The 15,725-nt window shown below is 39.3% G+C and overlaps 1 protein-coding gene across 3 annotated transcripts in view; it reads right to left on the minus strand.

Moving 5' to 3' along the window:
• The window catches only part of Luzp2 (leucine zipper protein 2), a 358,969-nt gene that overhangs the window by 163,131 nt on the left and 180,113 nt on the right, over window positions 1-15,725 (minus strand). For 2 of the 3 annotated variants that reach the window (XM_052760867.1, XM_052760869.1), the window contains exons 2-4: window positions 13,199-13,316; window positions 8,489-8,559; window positions 1,076-1,157 (exon numbers count right to left, since the gene is read on the minus strand). In XM_052760867.1, coding sequence (XP_052616827.1) covers window positions 1,076-1,157; window positions 8,489-8,559; window positions 13,199-13,316 — 271 coding nt within the window. The remainder of the gene's footprint in view (window positions 1-1,075; window positions 1,158-8,488; window positions 8,560-13,198; window positions 13,317-15,725) is intronic. The other variant, XM_052760870.1, reaches the window with a different exon arrangement.

Genomic DNA, 15,725 nt, shown 5'->3' on the forward strand with positions numbered 1-15,725 from the left:
AATGTGCTTGAAATACCCTTCTCTTTACTCCTGCCTTCGTCACTGGAGCCAGCATATGTCATGTACTCGCAGTACTATGCTTTCAAATAACAATCAGCTCAAGAATAACACACTCTAGTGCCACTCCAAACCACTTCAGACCTGCCCTAGTGACTTTAGGGGCAGACGCCCCAATGTGGGGTAGCTCCCAAGTCTCAAGGCCACTGCAGTTATTCACACTGCCCATCCTAAGCCTTTCTAGCTGTCTCACCATTTCACTGCCTCTGAAATCATAGTGGGGTCTTCTGTCCAGTTTTCTCTGGTGGCCAGCTCTAGCCTTCTCCATGTGGGCCCTGGGCATAATATACCAACCCTCTTCTCAGTAATGCATTCAAATCCGTTGATCTCTAGCAAATAAAGTAGATGGTACTATATATTATACTTTCAAAAGTAGATTCAGGCACTAGATACTATATAGAAGTCTTATCTCTGTAAGTGGTACAAAAGCGAGTCTGAAAAGTTGAGATCGATATCCCAGCACTGCTTCAGGAGCCCATTTTCCTGTCTCTGGTGAGTATCAGTGATAAGAGCCCAAGTGTGAGCTTCAAAAAGACACCATCTTGGAAAGATCTGGGGAGCAGTTGGACCCTTAAAGTGTAGGTCTTACCCTATGAGTAATTTGGAGGACTGATGACCAGGCAGATAGCATGAGCCTGCCCTGAGTGGTTTCCATGCCATGGCTGTCTGGGACAGCTTAAGGATCTGCACAGGATAACAGGCTTTCAGTTCAGCTTCCACCCCTTCCAGGAACCACTAATGTAAGCCTGAACCAGTTCCCTGCCTGGTCTGCCTCTTGGTTCATCACTTACAGAGAATAGTAGGAGCTAGAAGATCCCCAAGTTAAACACAACATCCACTTTTTTCTTATAGTAAATTGTGGCAAACTTTTACACTGATCAAAATGACTGAAGCTTCTGTTGGGGTGATTTTATTTTTACTTTTTATGGTATATTTTTCCATAGTGATATGAAAAAAGAAAGAAAGGACTTCTCATTACTAAAGCTAATACACAAAGAAGAAACACAAATACACTCACTGTGGCCTGATGTTTCTCTGCTTTCTCCGATGTCTCTTTAAGCTGATTCTGCAGGGCCTCCTGGAGAGACTTCATTTCTTCCCTAGATTAGTAGAAAAAAGAACAAAGAAGAGATATCACATGATTCCACTATTTTCCATGAACTTTACAAAAAGAAGTTTGTCTATCTATCTAAATTTAAGGAGCAGCTAACTATAATTATGAAAAGCTATAGCAATACAAAAGGATGCATATAAATACTCTGATAACAAAGGGCTTTTTTTCCATGCACATGCCTAAAGCAGGTTATATTTAAGGGAAATTGCCTTGTTATTATGTTTTACAAGAATCCCACAATGTGGATCATTGTGAACAATGAAATGTGTTCAATCAACTCAATATACCAATTCGAGTTGGGAAGCTAATTTCACCAACAGCATGTAGGGCATGAAGATGCTGGGTCAAAAGTCATTATAGACTTCTGAAAGAAATTATTGTAACCTTCTGATCCTCATAATTTCTTAATTCTATAGTACTGTGGCTTAGATATACTTTATAAGGCCTGAGAATTTTTCATGAAAACACAAGGAAAAGAGATTTAGTTTTAACTATAACTTAATGGACACAGGAAAGAAAATATATGACTATAAAGGCATGGACATTGTGCCCCAATATCATTAATATGCATGGACTATGTCTTGTTTTGACAGGAAAAGTGGAGAAAGACAAATATCACATTGTCTCTTGTATGCACAATGTAAGTCAAGAAAGGTCTCAGTGTAAAGGTTAGGGGAGTGAACACATGACAGTAATGCAGTGAATATGTGTGAAATATGGTGTGTGTGTGTGTTTGCATGTGTGTGTGCCTGTTTGTGTGAATGTCATGATGAAAGCCATTAATTTGTGTGTTAAATTATTCCTCTTAAGGATTTAGAATTTGTGCATGTAGGGTTAATGATATTTACTTGCTTTGGCTTGATTTTGTCACCCAAACAATTACCTCAAAAATATTAGATTATAAAAGTTAGTGTGAGTGTGTGTGTGTATGAACACGTGTGTGTAACAGAGTACACATCTATGAGACATGACTATGCCTAGAGAAGTTGCCTAAAAGCATTAGCAACAAAGCAGAGTGCTGTACTGTTCCATGAGAATCAAAACTAGTTTAAATTCAGCAATCAATTGCTGAAAATCCAACTCTGGTAATTTGGGAAAGTGATAAAATTCCCTTCTTGTCAATTTCTTCATGTTTAACACAAAACCTAGAAATGGAAATTACTTATTCTATAATCATTAAAAAAAATAATCCCATAGAGGCCCCAAGTACACTCTTTGAACAAGATGCCCCACAAGACAGAGTGTTGCTGCTCTTTCCTCTAGCAGGAACACTGTGTCTTCTAGATTTCTACTCTGAGTACTGTGATTACCCAAATTTAATTCTCAGGGGAGACACACACACACACACACACACACACACACACACACACACACACACACACGCACATGCACACGCAGAGAGAGAGAGAGAGAGAGAGAGAGAGAGAGAGAGAGAGAGAGAGAGAGAGAGAGAGGATAAATTTGGAATCATTGTGGTCCTGGGCAAATTCATAATCCATGGTCTAAAGCTAAATATCGGCTTTCATGCAGGATTTTCTTATATGGGCACTTAAATCAGGAATACCAGATTTTTTTTTTTACAAAGGGCTTTTGTGACATAATAATTAAATATTGGTATCATATATAAATACTAAATGCAATATATTATAAAATAAAATATGATCATATGCAATGGGCACACATATGTTATCTATCAAATAAAATCTGCTATCTGTGTCTGATAGAAAACTGATGCACACAGGGGCAGCAGCAGGTGCCCACAGCATATGTGCTCACACCTGTAGAAAGGCGTTATACTACTTCTATGGAGAGGGAGAAAAGAAGGAAGGAAAGGTGCTGGGGGGAGGAAGGAAACAGCAAGTACAGGTTGAAATATGAATTATACATTCAACAAAATAGTTAAGACAATTTTAGAGTAGCTACTACTTTTCATTGTAGATTTTATTTTTAGACTACCTATTGCTAGCTTTAAACAGTTAATCATATATCTAATAAAATTATATTATAAAAAATGAAGGAATTAAAAAAAAAACACATTCTGATATCTGAAGGCAAACATGGAACAAGACAAAACAAGCAGTGACATGTTAGTGAAAATTGGAGGAAGGGCCTGGAGGGAAGGCTCAGTGATTAAAAGCATTTGTCTTTGTGCAGAAGGACCCAGGTTCAGTTCCCAGCACCATAACTCAAGTTCCAGGGGACCAGTTGCCCTTTCCTGACTTCTATGAGAACTAGGCATGCATGTGGTACACATACATACACTCAGCAAAACACTTTGCAATAAAGTAAGATACATGAATGTGAATATAAATACAAATCCAACATTTTTAGATGGTGGAAGCAGAGAATTTTGTACATATCTATGTCGAGCAGCACACATCTAAGTGTGATGATCAGCTTGGCCTTACATCTACTAACCACCTCCCAGCACATTTTCTTCTGGCTTCCTTTCTAATATATATATATATATATATATATATATATATATGTATGTATATATATTTTTGGTTTCTCGAGACAGGGTTTCTCTGTGTAGCTTTGCGCCTCTCCTGGAACTCACTTGGTAGCCCAGGCTGGCCTCGAACTCACAGAGATCCGCCTGGCTCTGCCTCCCGAGTGCTGGGATTAAAGGCGTGCGCCACCACCGCCCGGCTATAATACACATATATTTTTAACAGCCCACTGTTCTTCAGCTTTTGGAGCCTGCCTCCCAGACTCACAGTTTCTATGCTATGGGAGATGATTCCAGGCTTACTTGCTTCAACACCACTCCCCACTTCAGGAAGGTTTGACTAGACAATTAGGCTTGACTGCTTTAGAGCCTCTTTGGTGCTCAAGTGAATCTCTAGTTCTAACAGTGTTTAGCTCCAGTGACTGGGTGAGATTGCTCACGTACTTGCCTATCTCAGTAAAGGTTTTCATACTGTGCAAGCATTGGGCAGCTACTTTGTGTGTTTTTCATCTCTATTTTTCTCTCAGGAAGGCCTGAATTTCAGAGAGCGATGAGCTGGTATATCAGCCAGTAACTTAGAGAGTAAAAGCTTACCACTCTCCCAAGCTTCCTTCCGGTTCCCAGAGAGCTAGTGCTCCGAGTCCATGTTGCCTTTAGTAACTCCACCCCCTCCCCCCCAGAGAGAACAAATTATACTTTCCCATGTACTCTTAAGACACTTCAGGACACTCCCAGGATCATTTCTCTGATTACAGTTCCTTAATCATGACATCGTGTTGTTTAAGGTCTTTCTATTAACCCAAGGGTCTTCTGTGTGTATGTTATCCAAGTTTTCTATATATTATGAACATGTTCCATTCAATAGTCAAAATAAGGCACTATGAGTCATCTATCATCTATCTATTAAGGTGATTATTAGGTACTTATCAGCTATTTATAATCTATCATTCTCTGTCTCTTTCACATACTTATCATCAATCTACTAATGTGGTTATCAGATACTTATCAGCTATTTATAATCTATTATTTCTCCATCTCTTTCACACACACATATACACACATATTTCTCTCATTAGAAGTGAAACTGCCCACTTATCTCTCCACATAGCTGTGTATAGATCCCTCATATCCTCTAGATTTACTTAAAAATCTGTCCCGAGATAAACAGGATTACTCTATAAATTTGTTATTTGTTAAAGAGGGGAATCCTGGTTCACTCAATTTTGTTTTGAAAAAGTTACCTATAGCCATGACTAAAATTTAGTGAGATTTTATGCTGATTTTAATGATACACAAAAAATGAGTTACTTATTTTCAACAAGTTTTCTAATTTTGTATAAAACTCTGAAATTCCAGTGCCGACACTGTTTTCTTTCATCTTTTTGTTGGAACACATGTTCAGTACCCTGAGAACTTGTGTGTGAAGCTGAGGTGTAGATGATTGCTTAAATGTGTGTACAGACTTAATGCCATTCTTCTGATTGGCCTAAGGGCTTTTCCTGTAATTATAAACAGATACAGATACCTGAGAACAGAGTGAAAGCAAAGGCATGGGCTTTACTTCATCTCTGTCACACCTCAGGCACCACACCTGTATCTCTAACAAAAATATGTCTTCATTCCATAGTCTTCCCTGTCCTCTTGAGACCATGGGTTCCCAACTGTCTACATCTCCTTTTCATCCTAAACAGAATTGACACAACGATCCTCCTGGAATTAACTACTCCACTCCCTGCAGAGCTACTCGCTATGAGATCACAATGCTTGACACTGAAGCCCCATCCACTCTGGGAAACCCCGTAAAAGATTTTACCTCAGACCCAGTTCTCCCAGCTTCTTTAATCACTGACAACTGACTTGACTTACGTAGATATTATTTTGTGCTTTTTCCCCCTATTTTGTGTTTTTTATTCATTTGCTTTGATTAAGATGAAATCATTTAAGAAATAATTTCTACAAATCTTAGCTTATTTTAGCTGATAATTACGCCTTTTGTTCATGTACTTTTCTAGAAAAAATTACATTGTTAAATTGTTACTGTGTTGCTTAATGGATATTCCAAACTTTTCCGTTTTAACTGAAGTCATATTTTTTGACCAATTTCTACCAACCCCAACCCTTCAAACATCCCAGGAGAATGGGAAGACTATTAAACTCTCCACTTCTAAGGGGTCAATTGCTGTGGGATGGTCTGTATGTCAAGTGTGTTGCTGATTGGTCAATAAATAAATCACTGATTGGCCAGTGGTCAGGCAGGAAGTATAGGTGGGACAAGGAGGAGAATAAAGCTGGGAAGTGGAAGGCTGAGTCAGAGAGACACTGCCAGCCGTGACGATGAGAAACAGCATGTGAAGATGCTGGTAAGCCATGAGCCACATGGCAAGGTATAGATTTATAGAAATGGATTAATTTAAGCTGTAAGAACAGTTAGCAATAAGCCTGCCACGGCCTTACAGTTTGTAACCAATATAAGTTTCTGTGTTTATTTGGTCGGGTCTGAGTGGCTGTGGGACTGGCAGGTGAGAGAGATTTGTCCTGACTGTGGACCAGGCAGGAAAACTCTAGCTACAAATGGCGTCCAACGTGGTGGCAAGAGTTTCCACCTAAAAACTGGGAGAAAAGATTCTAAAACGGAGCTAAAAACAGCTTCCTAATTGTCTCTCTCAAATGAGCGGCAGCTGCCGGTTTGAGCTACTGGTGGGTTCCTGGTGTGCGCGCTCGACCTGCCGTATGGCAGGAACAAGGCCTATGCAAGTGGCACATTAAGCTGCATGGTGGATTTAGCCTTTGCTAGTACAAAACAAAAAAAGAGGTTTCTGGGCTACACGCTGCTTGGATAGAAGCATAGACCCACGATAGCTCCCAGAGCTGGCGGTAAGCGTACCACCGCCATGTTGGGAAGCTGAGGTGGGCGGAGCCAGCAGCCACAGCTGCTGCAGTTTAAAGCAATAGATTCACAATAAGACAGATTCAGATGTAAGAGTTTACAATGTGTGTAAAAGATACGTAGGCTTGAAAGAGACAAAAAAGGTGATATATACAGTTATATAAACAAATACATAGTTTTAAAAAATAAAGTCTTTAAAGAGACAGTAAAATTAATATAAAAACTAAGCCACGTGAAGACGAATATTACACAGAGAATCTGGATTGTGTTGTTTTTGGGATTCTTAACTGCAGAGAGATATTTGATTGTAAAGGAAGCTGAGTTAAACCAATATGCATATTTTAAAGGTACCTTGACTTCAAAATTTGGATATAAGGATATGTTGCTTTGGAAAGGAGACTCTGCTTTTGTTCCCACAGAAAGCCAAAGGCTATGGATTTGTTCCAGATTAAGATACATCAGGTTTGACCAGCCAAGACCCCCTGAAAAGTCTCCGATGACACCATGGCCCAGATGATCCAACATCCAGAATTGTTTCAAGGCAACTGGCTCAGACGATACAGCTTCACGGACTACTCCATGATCCTAAAATTTTCTTTGTGTCACCATAAGATACAGCGCCCCCCTCCAGCAGGAAGTAGTAAGAGAAGCTACGCCCAAATTCCCAAATTATATGTAATTTTACTTTAAGGTTAAAACCTTCCTTTTTGAAAGAAAAAAAAGAAAAGAAAAGGGGAAGTGCTGTGGGATGGTCTGTATGTCAAATGTGTTGTTGATTGGTCAATAAATAAATCACTGATTGGTCAGTGGCCAGGCAGGAAGTATAGGCGGGACAAGGAGGAGAATAAAGCTGGGAAGTGGAAGGCTGAGTCAGAGAGACACTGACAGCCGTGACGATGAGAAATAGCATGTAAAGATGCCGGTAAGCCATGAGCCACATGGCAAGGTATAGATTTATAGAAATGGATTAATTTAAGCTGTAAGAACAGTTAGCAAGAAGCCTGCCATGGCCATACAGTTTGTAACCAATATAAGTTTCTGTGTTTATTTGGTCGGGTCTGAGTGGCTGTGGGACTGGCAGGTGAGAGAGATTTGTCCTGACTGTGGGCCAGGCAGGAAAACTCTAGCTACAGTCAATGTTTGTAGATTCCTTCAAATACCCTTTCTACTATCATTAAGATATTAGCTTTGTTTTGCAGATGAGAAACCCAAAATACACAGAAGTGAGAAAAAAAACCTGGCTTAAACATAAACCAGACAGCAGGTGACTAAGGGGCTGCCATGCCTGGAGCCCACTGATGTTGCTAAAATAGATCATGAAAAAAGACAATAGACAGAGAGATATCAAATTATTTTAACACTAGTATCTAATAGCTAAAAATAAAGACTTAATCACTGTAACCAATGAAAAGTAATGCATGACACTGATATTTGAACCACATTAGTGACCTAACCCGAAAGCATGTCAGTGTCAATGACAGATTTCAGAGTCAATATGTAAGATCAGCAGAGGAGACACAGGCCAGTGACAGGCCTGATAATCAACTCCTCATTCTGTTACTTGATATGTGTAATATTTTTTTCACAGCATTTTGCTTGTTGATCAAAGAGCCAGCATGGAATGATGTGAGCATTGAATATGACCATAAAAAAAAATTCAAATCCCAAGAATATTGGTCTCAGCAATTCACTTAACTGCTTTGAGCATAGCAGCTTTATACCAAGTCATGGCCAGAAATGCAGACTCTCACATCTCATCCAGAGCTCCTCTATGAGAGACCCATTTACACAAAGTACTGGGTAAGTCTCATAGGCACCCAAGTGTACACAAGAAGATAGGTTCACACATTATAGTAGATGGATTTTGATAAACTCCCTGGCTGTATTTTAATAGCATTGAAAAAAAGGTAGTGGGGAGGAAGTCTTAAACTAAAAGGAAAAAGAAAGAGTAGAAAGGACTATAGAACTCCAGTCTTACCTTTGTTTCTGGCCTAACTCCAGAAGCTTCTGAACATCCATTTTGGAAGATTGCTCATCATTTTTCAAAGACTGAAAGAAGAATGAGGGAAAGGAGTCTTGTTTAGATAAAACACTGTCATTCACTTTATTGTCTATATTTAGTACCAGGTTTTAAGGCACTTGATTTATTGATGGTGCCAAGGACACAAACAGAGGTTCACCAAGCAGAACATGTTCAACTGTTACTACACAAATGGCTTCGAACTGAGGCTCATGTGGGGGCCCACAGAGGCTCCTAGTAAGGCCTTACTCAAATTCAGAGAATCTGAACTTGCTTTACCCAGCAGGGCTGCATAATAGGATGATTTGGCCAGGGGCATGGTTACCAGGTGTTTTGAAGGGTCTACACTTGGCTGTATGTTGTGCTTTGATCTTGAAAGGGGAAGGCCTTTTGCCTTTCTCCTTGGTAGTGTATAAAAAGCCCATTAGAATAAATCTCGAGGTAGCTGGGTATTGACCCAGGGCCTTCCCTAAACTATCCTGTGTCTCTCTCTGTCTTCCTTGTCATCTCCACCTATATTTCTGTCTAATACTCCTCATTCCTCTTTCCTCTCCACAAGAACCCCTTGACAGGTTAGAGCTGGACTGCCACAGGCTCACCATTCAGATGTTGGAGAAAAGAGAAATACCCTGCAAACAACTCATTTTCTTTTTAAAATTCTTAAGAATTTTTATTTTGTGTGTGTGTGTGTGTGTGTGTGTGTGTGTGTGTGTGTGTGTGTGTGTTTCAGGCATATGTGTTGTCAAACATGTCATTGTGCAGGTATGCAGGTCTGAGGTTAGCTTTGTGGAGTTAGTCCTATTTCAGGTTTACATGTGTTCCAAACATGAAAATCTAGCCACTGGCCTTGGCCGGCAAGCACCTTCACCCACTGAGCCATATCATGTGCTTCTCTAGTTCCTTTAAAGTTTATCCTCAGCAGGTATTTTGAATTAGCTCTTGTGTAGTTCCAGCAAATGGAAGGGGTCAGAGAAAGTTTGCCTGCACAGGTCAGGGAATGACCTGATTGAAGTTGAAAGCAGTCAAAGGCACATGCTTGTTCATTCGTGTCTGTGTCTTATTTCTAAGTAACCTGTTAGGATACAAAAAGACAGAGGACCAGGTAATTTTATGCCTTGTCACTATACATAGGTATTAAGAAAATAATATATGCCACTCCAGTCATTATTACTTATACACTTGCAAATTCAGGATTCAGAGGCCATCAATTAGAACAGAAAAGCCCTCCGAGCTCTTCTTATACAAGGATCTGTCATATAAAACCTTTCCTAATTACTTCTTTATTTATACTCAGTAAACTGTTTAATGGAGTAACCTGTCATAGTCGGTATTAAAAGTTTAAATAGCAGTAACAGTTGTTACAGAGTAGCTGTGAGTGCAGGGAAAGGACAGCATTCTATCAGTGAGTGTATTGTTCCTTAATGTTTATTTAACAGACACCGATCCTGAATTATGCAAAGACTTGTAAAGCACAGGGCTGCCTGAATGGTTTCAGCCTGGTGTTCAACAGAGAACTTTAACACAGTGTTAGCTTTACCAGAGATACCTAGGGGCTGACAGGGATAACTGAGAGTCCCTTTGGGAAGTATCCAGTAAGCAGTGCTCTATGTGTTTAGGAAAGAGAGCTTCTCCTAACAGACTAAGAGGGCAGTTTGAGGAATTAAAATGGGTTTGGTTTCAAACATCCACATGGAAGCTAACAGCTATCTGTAACTCCAGCTTCAAGGAATCTAACACCCTCTCCTGGCATCTACAGGTACTGCATGCACATAGTGCACAGACATACTTGCAGGCAAAACATTCATTCACATGAAATTAAAACAGATGAATGAATAAATTCTTTTAAGAAATAAGGAAGACACTAAAAAATCAAAAAGAGAATTTTTTAAAAATAAAATAGTAAAATAAATAGATAAGAAAGACATGTTTGATGTATTGAGGAATTCTGTCCTCTGGACAGGACATGCCAGTTATCCTGAAATCAGAGTGACTGTGATTACTTCCAACCTATTTACCCAAAATTGGGCCTAATTACACCACCTTATTAAAGGCAGGACAGGTTTTTTATGCAGCTCAGTAGCTGGAAGAGTGCTTGTCTGGCAGGTGGAAATCTCCAGGTTCAGGACTCTGGTACTATATAAAGAAATGGGCATAGTAGGAGGCATGTGTAATTCCAACGCTGAGGAGACATGAAGACCAGATGTGCATGTTCATAATCGACTACATAGCAAACTCAAGGTCAGCTTAAAGACTAGAACCTGTCTTGTAGCAGGCAAAGAAAACATGGCAGCCCAGCAGAAGTTGCCTGAGGTGGGTGAGATGGGATAGCTGCTGTGGCCCATGCTTCCACTCACCCATACTCCCCTAACTAACTCCAAGTAAACTCTTCAGTCATCAAACTAAACTTAGGTAGGATAGGTTTTGTGGGATGTTGCTAGTTCCCTGTCTGGGGTGAACAGTCGTTTTGTTCATGTTTTGTCAGGAAAGTCACATAACACATAGTTATACATGTATTCACTTGAAGTTTGAAATCGAATCTCACCTACCCACATCCTGTGAGCTCCTTACATCTTCACTCGTCATTTTATAATGAACAGAATACCATGCTAATTTTGTGGACGGTTTGCTAACAGGATTTATTAAGATTAAACCATGAAAAAACATTTTGTGTTGTATGTACCACAAAACAAAAAGTCATTTTCAAAGTTGTAACAACATTTCAGGGAAGACTTTTTTCCCCTTTGAAAAATAAAGCTCCATGAAAATTTTTCTTAAACAACATTCCAGTGTATAAAGAGACACCTTGACTAAGGAAACAGAATCCCGGGAACACAGTAATCACTATCTCTCTAGGGCATTTCACCATATGCGGATGATATGCTCCTGAGCCAGGTGTCCCATCCCCCTGAGGACAGGCAGATGTCTTGAATATTCCTCCCAGGCCTGTTTACCTGTTAATTTTCTTCCCAGTAATCTCTGCCTTGGTTTTTCCAAATAAAACAAGATCAATTTGTAGCTCTGGGAATCCCCCACCTTGCTTTTCAGAATTTGATGCCTGCGTGCACAGCAGTATTCCCCATCCACTTCCTAATCCTTCTAACCTGCCACCAGGTCCTGCAGGGTGGTGGCTAGGTTAACTCTTTCAATGAGTAGCACAACTTCTGTAGCAAGAGCTTAAACAGTCAATTCAAATGCTGATGCCACTCATTACTTACCGTGTGCTCTTTCTAAACTTTGTGTTTGCAGCTATCAAAGAAGATTAGTAACTACAACAAAGTTTTCCTGTGAAAATTAAATAAGAGCTATGGAAAGACAACCCAACATTTGAGTTGGACCAAAGTCCATGCTCTAGTGGTTGCCCGCACCACCACCATCATCTCCCTGTAGTGCCACCATGGTATCAGTGTAGCATGTAGACCTTGAGCACCAAGATAACACAGCCTCAGTTCTGTGGTGTGTGGCAAGGCTCTGGAGCAAAACAGATTATGTTTAAACTCTAGGGTCTTTACTGACTTTCAAAACTACTTTCTTCAGCCAATATTGCTTGAGCATAATAAGAAAAGTCAAAATGCAAGTACCATTTTCTTTATTTATTTAAAATAATTAAAACATGCAATGCCGTCCAAGAATTTTGTATGCGGTAAGCACTCAGTGAATATAGCATGCAAAGTCAGATGTAAAAGTACCATCCTTTGTCTCATACTGTTGTGTCTCATAAAGTACTTTACCTTACAGGTCCTTTGTGTATGTATTGTGGCTTCTTTTTTGTGTTTTTATGGGATTCCTGTGGGTGAGGCCATGTGTATGCCCCTGTCTATACGTGTTTGTTGTGCTTTTTCTTGGGCTCTTTCCCTTCTGTTGGTTTCTTTTGATCTTATTCCAACGGGTTTGTACTTCCACAGGAAAAAAAAGTACTCTCAGATGTTCTAGAAGGATTTTTATCTAAAATAGACCTTGCTTTTGTTTTAAACATGATAGTCTCCTTTGTAAGACATTTATCCATTTCTATAAAGAAGTTGCTCAAAGGATCTTTAGAGCTATCCTAGGGAAAAATTTAAATTTCTCTTCTAAATATTGGTAAGTATTTTTGGATCCCCTCTGTTAGGTTTCTCTGCTGATGCAGTAAACCAAATCAAGCCAAATTTAAAAGTCGAGGTTTAATGAGCAAAGCATTCCCTGGTAATCTCGGGGAAGAAGAAACCACGCTGCTGCTTCCAAGGAGGGGGCCTTAAATACCCTGTAGGCGTGGTCTTTGAGTGGCTCCAGGGGAGGAGCCACTGCTTGGTAGGCTTTTTGAGAGGGGGCGGGGTTTGGGATGGGGGAAAGTGAGGCTGGGGCAGTGCTTCCAATGGAACAAATATCATTCCTATATTCTTCAACTCTCCGTTTAATTCCTTTCCATCATTTTGTAATATCAAGAACACAGAGGTCAAATTGATCTTGGAAGCTGGGAGAAACTGATGGCTTTGCCAAGTCCACAGTTTTCTCCTTTTGATGTTTGGAACCTGCAGTTCTCTAGACCATTTCAAAAGACATTTCCTTTCGAAGCTCAAATAATAATAAATATTAACTGGAGTGGTAAAGCCCAGAGATGCTGTTTAAAAATGCATATCCATCCAGTGGGTGACTAGACTCCTTTGCTGCTGACAGAATTAGTTTCCAGCTCACCTGAAGGTTGACTTTGATCCCATCCAGTTCTCTGGATGTCTTTGTCAGCTGCCGCAGGACTGTGCTTCGTTCCTTAAAGACTTCCTTCAGCTGCTTCTCTAGCTCTTCATAGTCCTGTCTAACACAGAAAAAAGGCATGAGAGCCCTCCACACACTTGGCCATAGGCCTAATCAGTAAACCTCAGAGTTTCAGCAAACTCTAGACTGAAACTCTAACAAGCAATTCTACATCAAAGACTTCACTTACAGAGAGAACTATCCAGACTGATGGTCCCCAAGACAGAATAATTTCTATGCAGGCAATGTAGTCTACCCAGTATAGTTTAGAAAGTAGATTATTTCTATAATAGCACTCTATTTTTCTAGGCATTTCAATATCTGTTGCAAGAGAGGGGGTTTGGAGAAATATCCCAGAGGCTTAGGTAGGTTTTCATACTGGGGAACACACTTGAGGGTAGAGCCAGATAGAAAGCAGGGGCCTTGATTTCATGCTTAGTTCACAAAGAATAAAACCCAAGGGGAAATGAATGCCCTTTCAAATATGTCCAAGAACCACTATTAGTTTTAAAGGCAGACCAGAGAAAGGACAACCGTTATGAAAGGCAATCAATGCATTCGGCAATTCAAGTGAACTTTGGACAGAAATGAAATTTACATTCAAGGAAAAGCTCAGTATTCAGTAAATATGGGTTTGCCTGTGTGTATCTGTGAGCTTGAGGGGGTGAGACTGGGGCAAGAAAAAAAAATATTTTCTGGTTTAAAAAAAAGAAAACAAACCTATATATAGTAGGGGAAGTAGGCAGTGACTAATCAGAACACATAAGGAAGCAAAAAACTCCAAAGAGGTCTTCCTACGAAAAATGCCTTAGAATATAAAAGATTATTATAAAGGTAAATATGAATCAGCTAGACAAAGAGAGAAAGCACTTGTAAATTGCCAATCGCAATAAAGTTATTTTAAATGAATAAATGTGTGAAGCCCTTGTTTAGGAGAGGGAGATCTCGTTGCTGGTAAGAAAATGCAGGACTAGGAGAAGAGACATGCCAGGCTTCTGAGTGATGTTTAGGACTTGGGGCCCTGTTTGGAGAATAATAGTTAACTGAAGATGTTGTAGGCAGGTAGAGACAAGGCTAGATAGGGAGTTTGGAATGTTTTTCCCTTTCTAAAGATTGAGAGTGAAGTTGTGGAGAACGGGATGTGGGCAAAGAAGCCAACATGTAGTGGTCCAGGCTAGAGTGCCTGATTACATTAGAAGTAAATAAAGAAAAACACTGGCTGATTTTCATACATCACAGGAAATGAAATCAATACGAAACCTGCTCTTGTAAATTATTTTGCTTTTGTGTGCTCCTCAGGTAGAGACGGCAATTAGTGATGTTGCCATGTTTGAGATTTCAGCAACTTTTGTAATTAGCTCTTCACCAAGAAAGAAGTCAGAGAGCAGTGTGCAGAGAAAGGTGATGCATTTGATTGTAAACTTGTAGAAAAGGGCACCAAACTTTCTAAATGTTACTTTGCTTGTAAAATGTGAGATACTGGCTTCACCCACATGTTTGTGTTAAATTGTGGAGTTTATATAAAGCTTTGACCCCAATGTAAATAATGAGGTTTTCAAAATGAAAAATATCTTTATTCCTGAGAAACTTCATGATTTTCATGGGTGTTCTGTAGAACTCTGGAAGAATAATTTGCACTGTGGAGTTTATCAGTGGTTAATAAATTTATTTCATCTAGAGCAGATTTTAGTGACAACTTTTGTTTTTTTGTTGTTTTTTTTTTTTTTTGACTAAGTGTAGGTGTTTGCCAGCCTTCAGCTTCTTCTTGCATAAAGGAAGTTGGAATGGCTAAGAAGCACACTATCCCACAGTGGCCCTGACACAGTCCAACAATAATTAATCAGTCATCATACAGTTATAGATTATCTCAGGAATTCATAACTCACACTGACAAAATCAATTAACAAATAATAATAAGGGTTCATCTCTGTCTCACCCAAAAATACAGTGTCATTTCATGTCTTTGGTTTCTCTTGTACAATAAACATGTTCCCAGATTATCATATACATTATAAATCAAATGGATTGATAAAACACATTGACAATGTTTTGCTTGAGTGATTCTATAACTCATTTTCTACTCACAAAAACTCATTTTGTACTCACAAGAACTCCAGGAGGTAATTGCTTCGGGTAACCCTATTTTCCAGTAGAAATAACTGAGTCAATAAGATAATAAATCACTTCCAAGGGCAAGATGCTGTTATGGAAGTGGTCTATTAGTCAGCTCCATGCTGCCTGTCTCAGTCACTACTCTAAAAATACTCTTGATATCAGAACAAGAATGCTGACCTGGCTATGGCTTTAGAGCTAAACGTTCATTGTGCATTTCATAAAATTTATAGTCTATTTCTTCTTTCGTCTGTATTATATGTATCAATATACAATATTGGTTTTGCTTGTCATTTAAAATTATTCATTAAATTAAATTATAAGTATTATTTCTTTTTGCTATTTTAATATAATTTGC

The sequence above is a fragment of the Peromyscus californicus genome, unplaced genomic scaffold, assembly GCF_007827085.1.
Source record: "Peromyscus californicus insignis strain IS unplaced genomic scaffold, ASM782708v3 Scaffold_4__1_contigs__length_199733344, whole genome shotgun sequence".
Classification (NCBI taxonomy): Eukaryota; Metazoa; Chordata; class Mammalia; order Rodentia; family Cricetidae; genus Peromyscus; species Peromyscus californicus.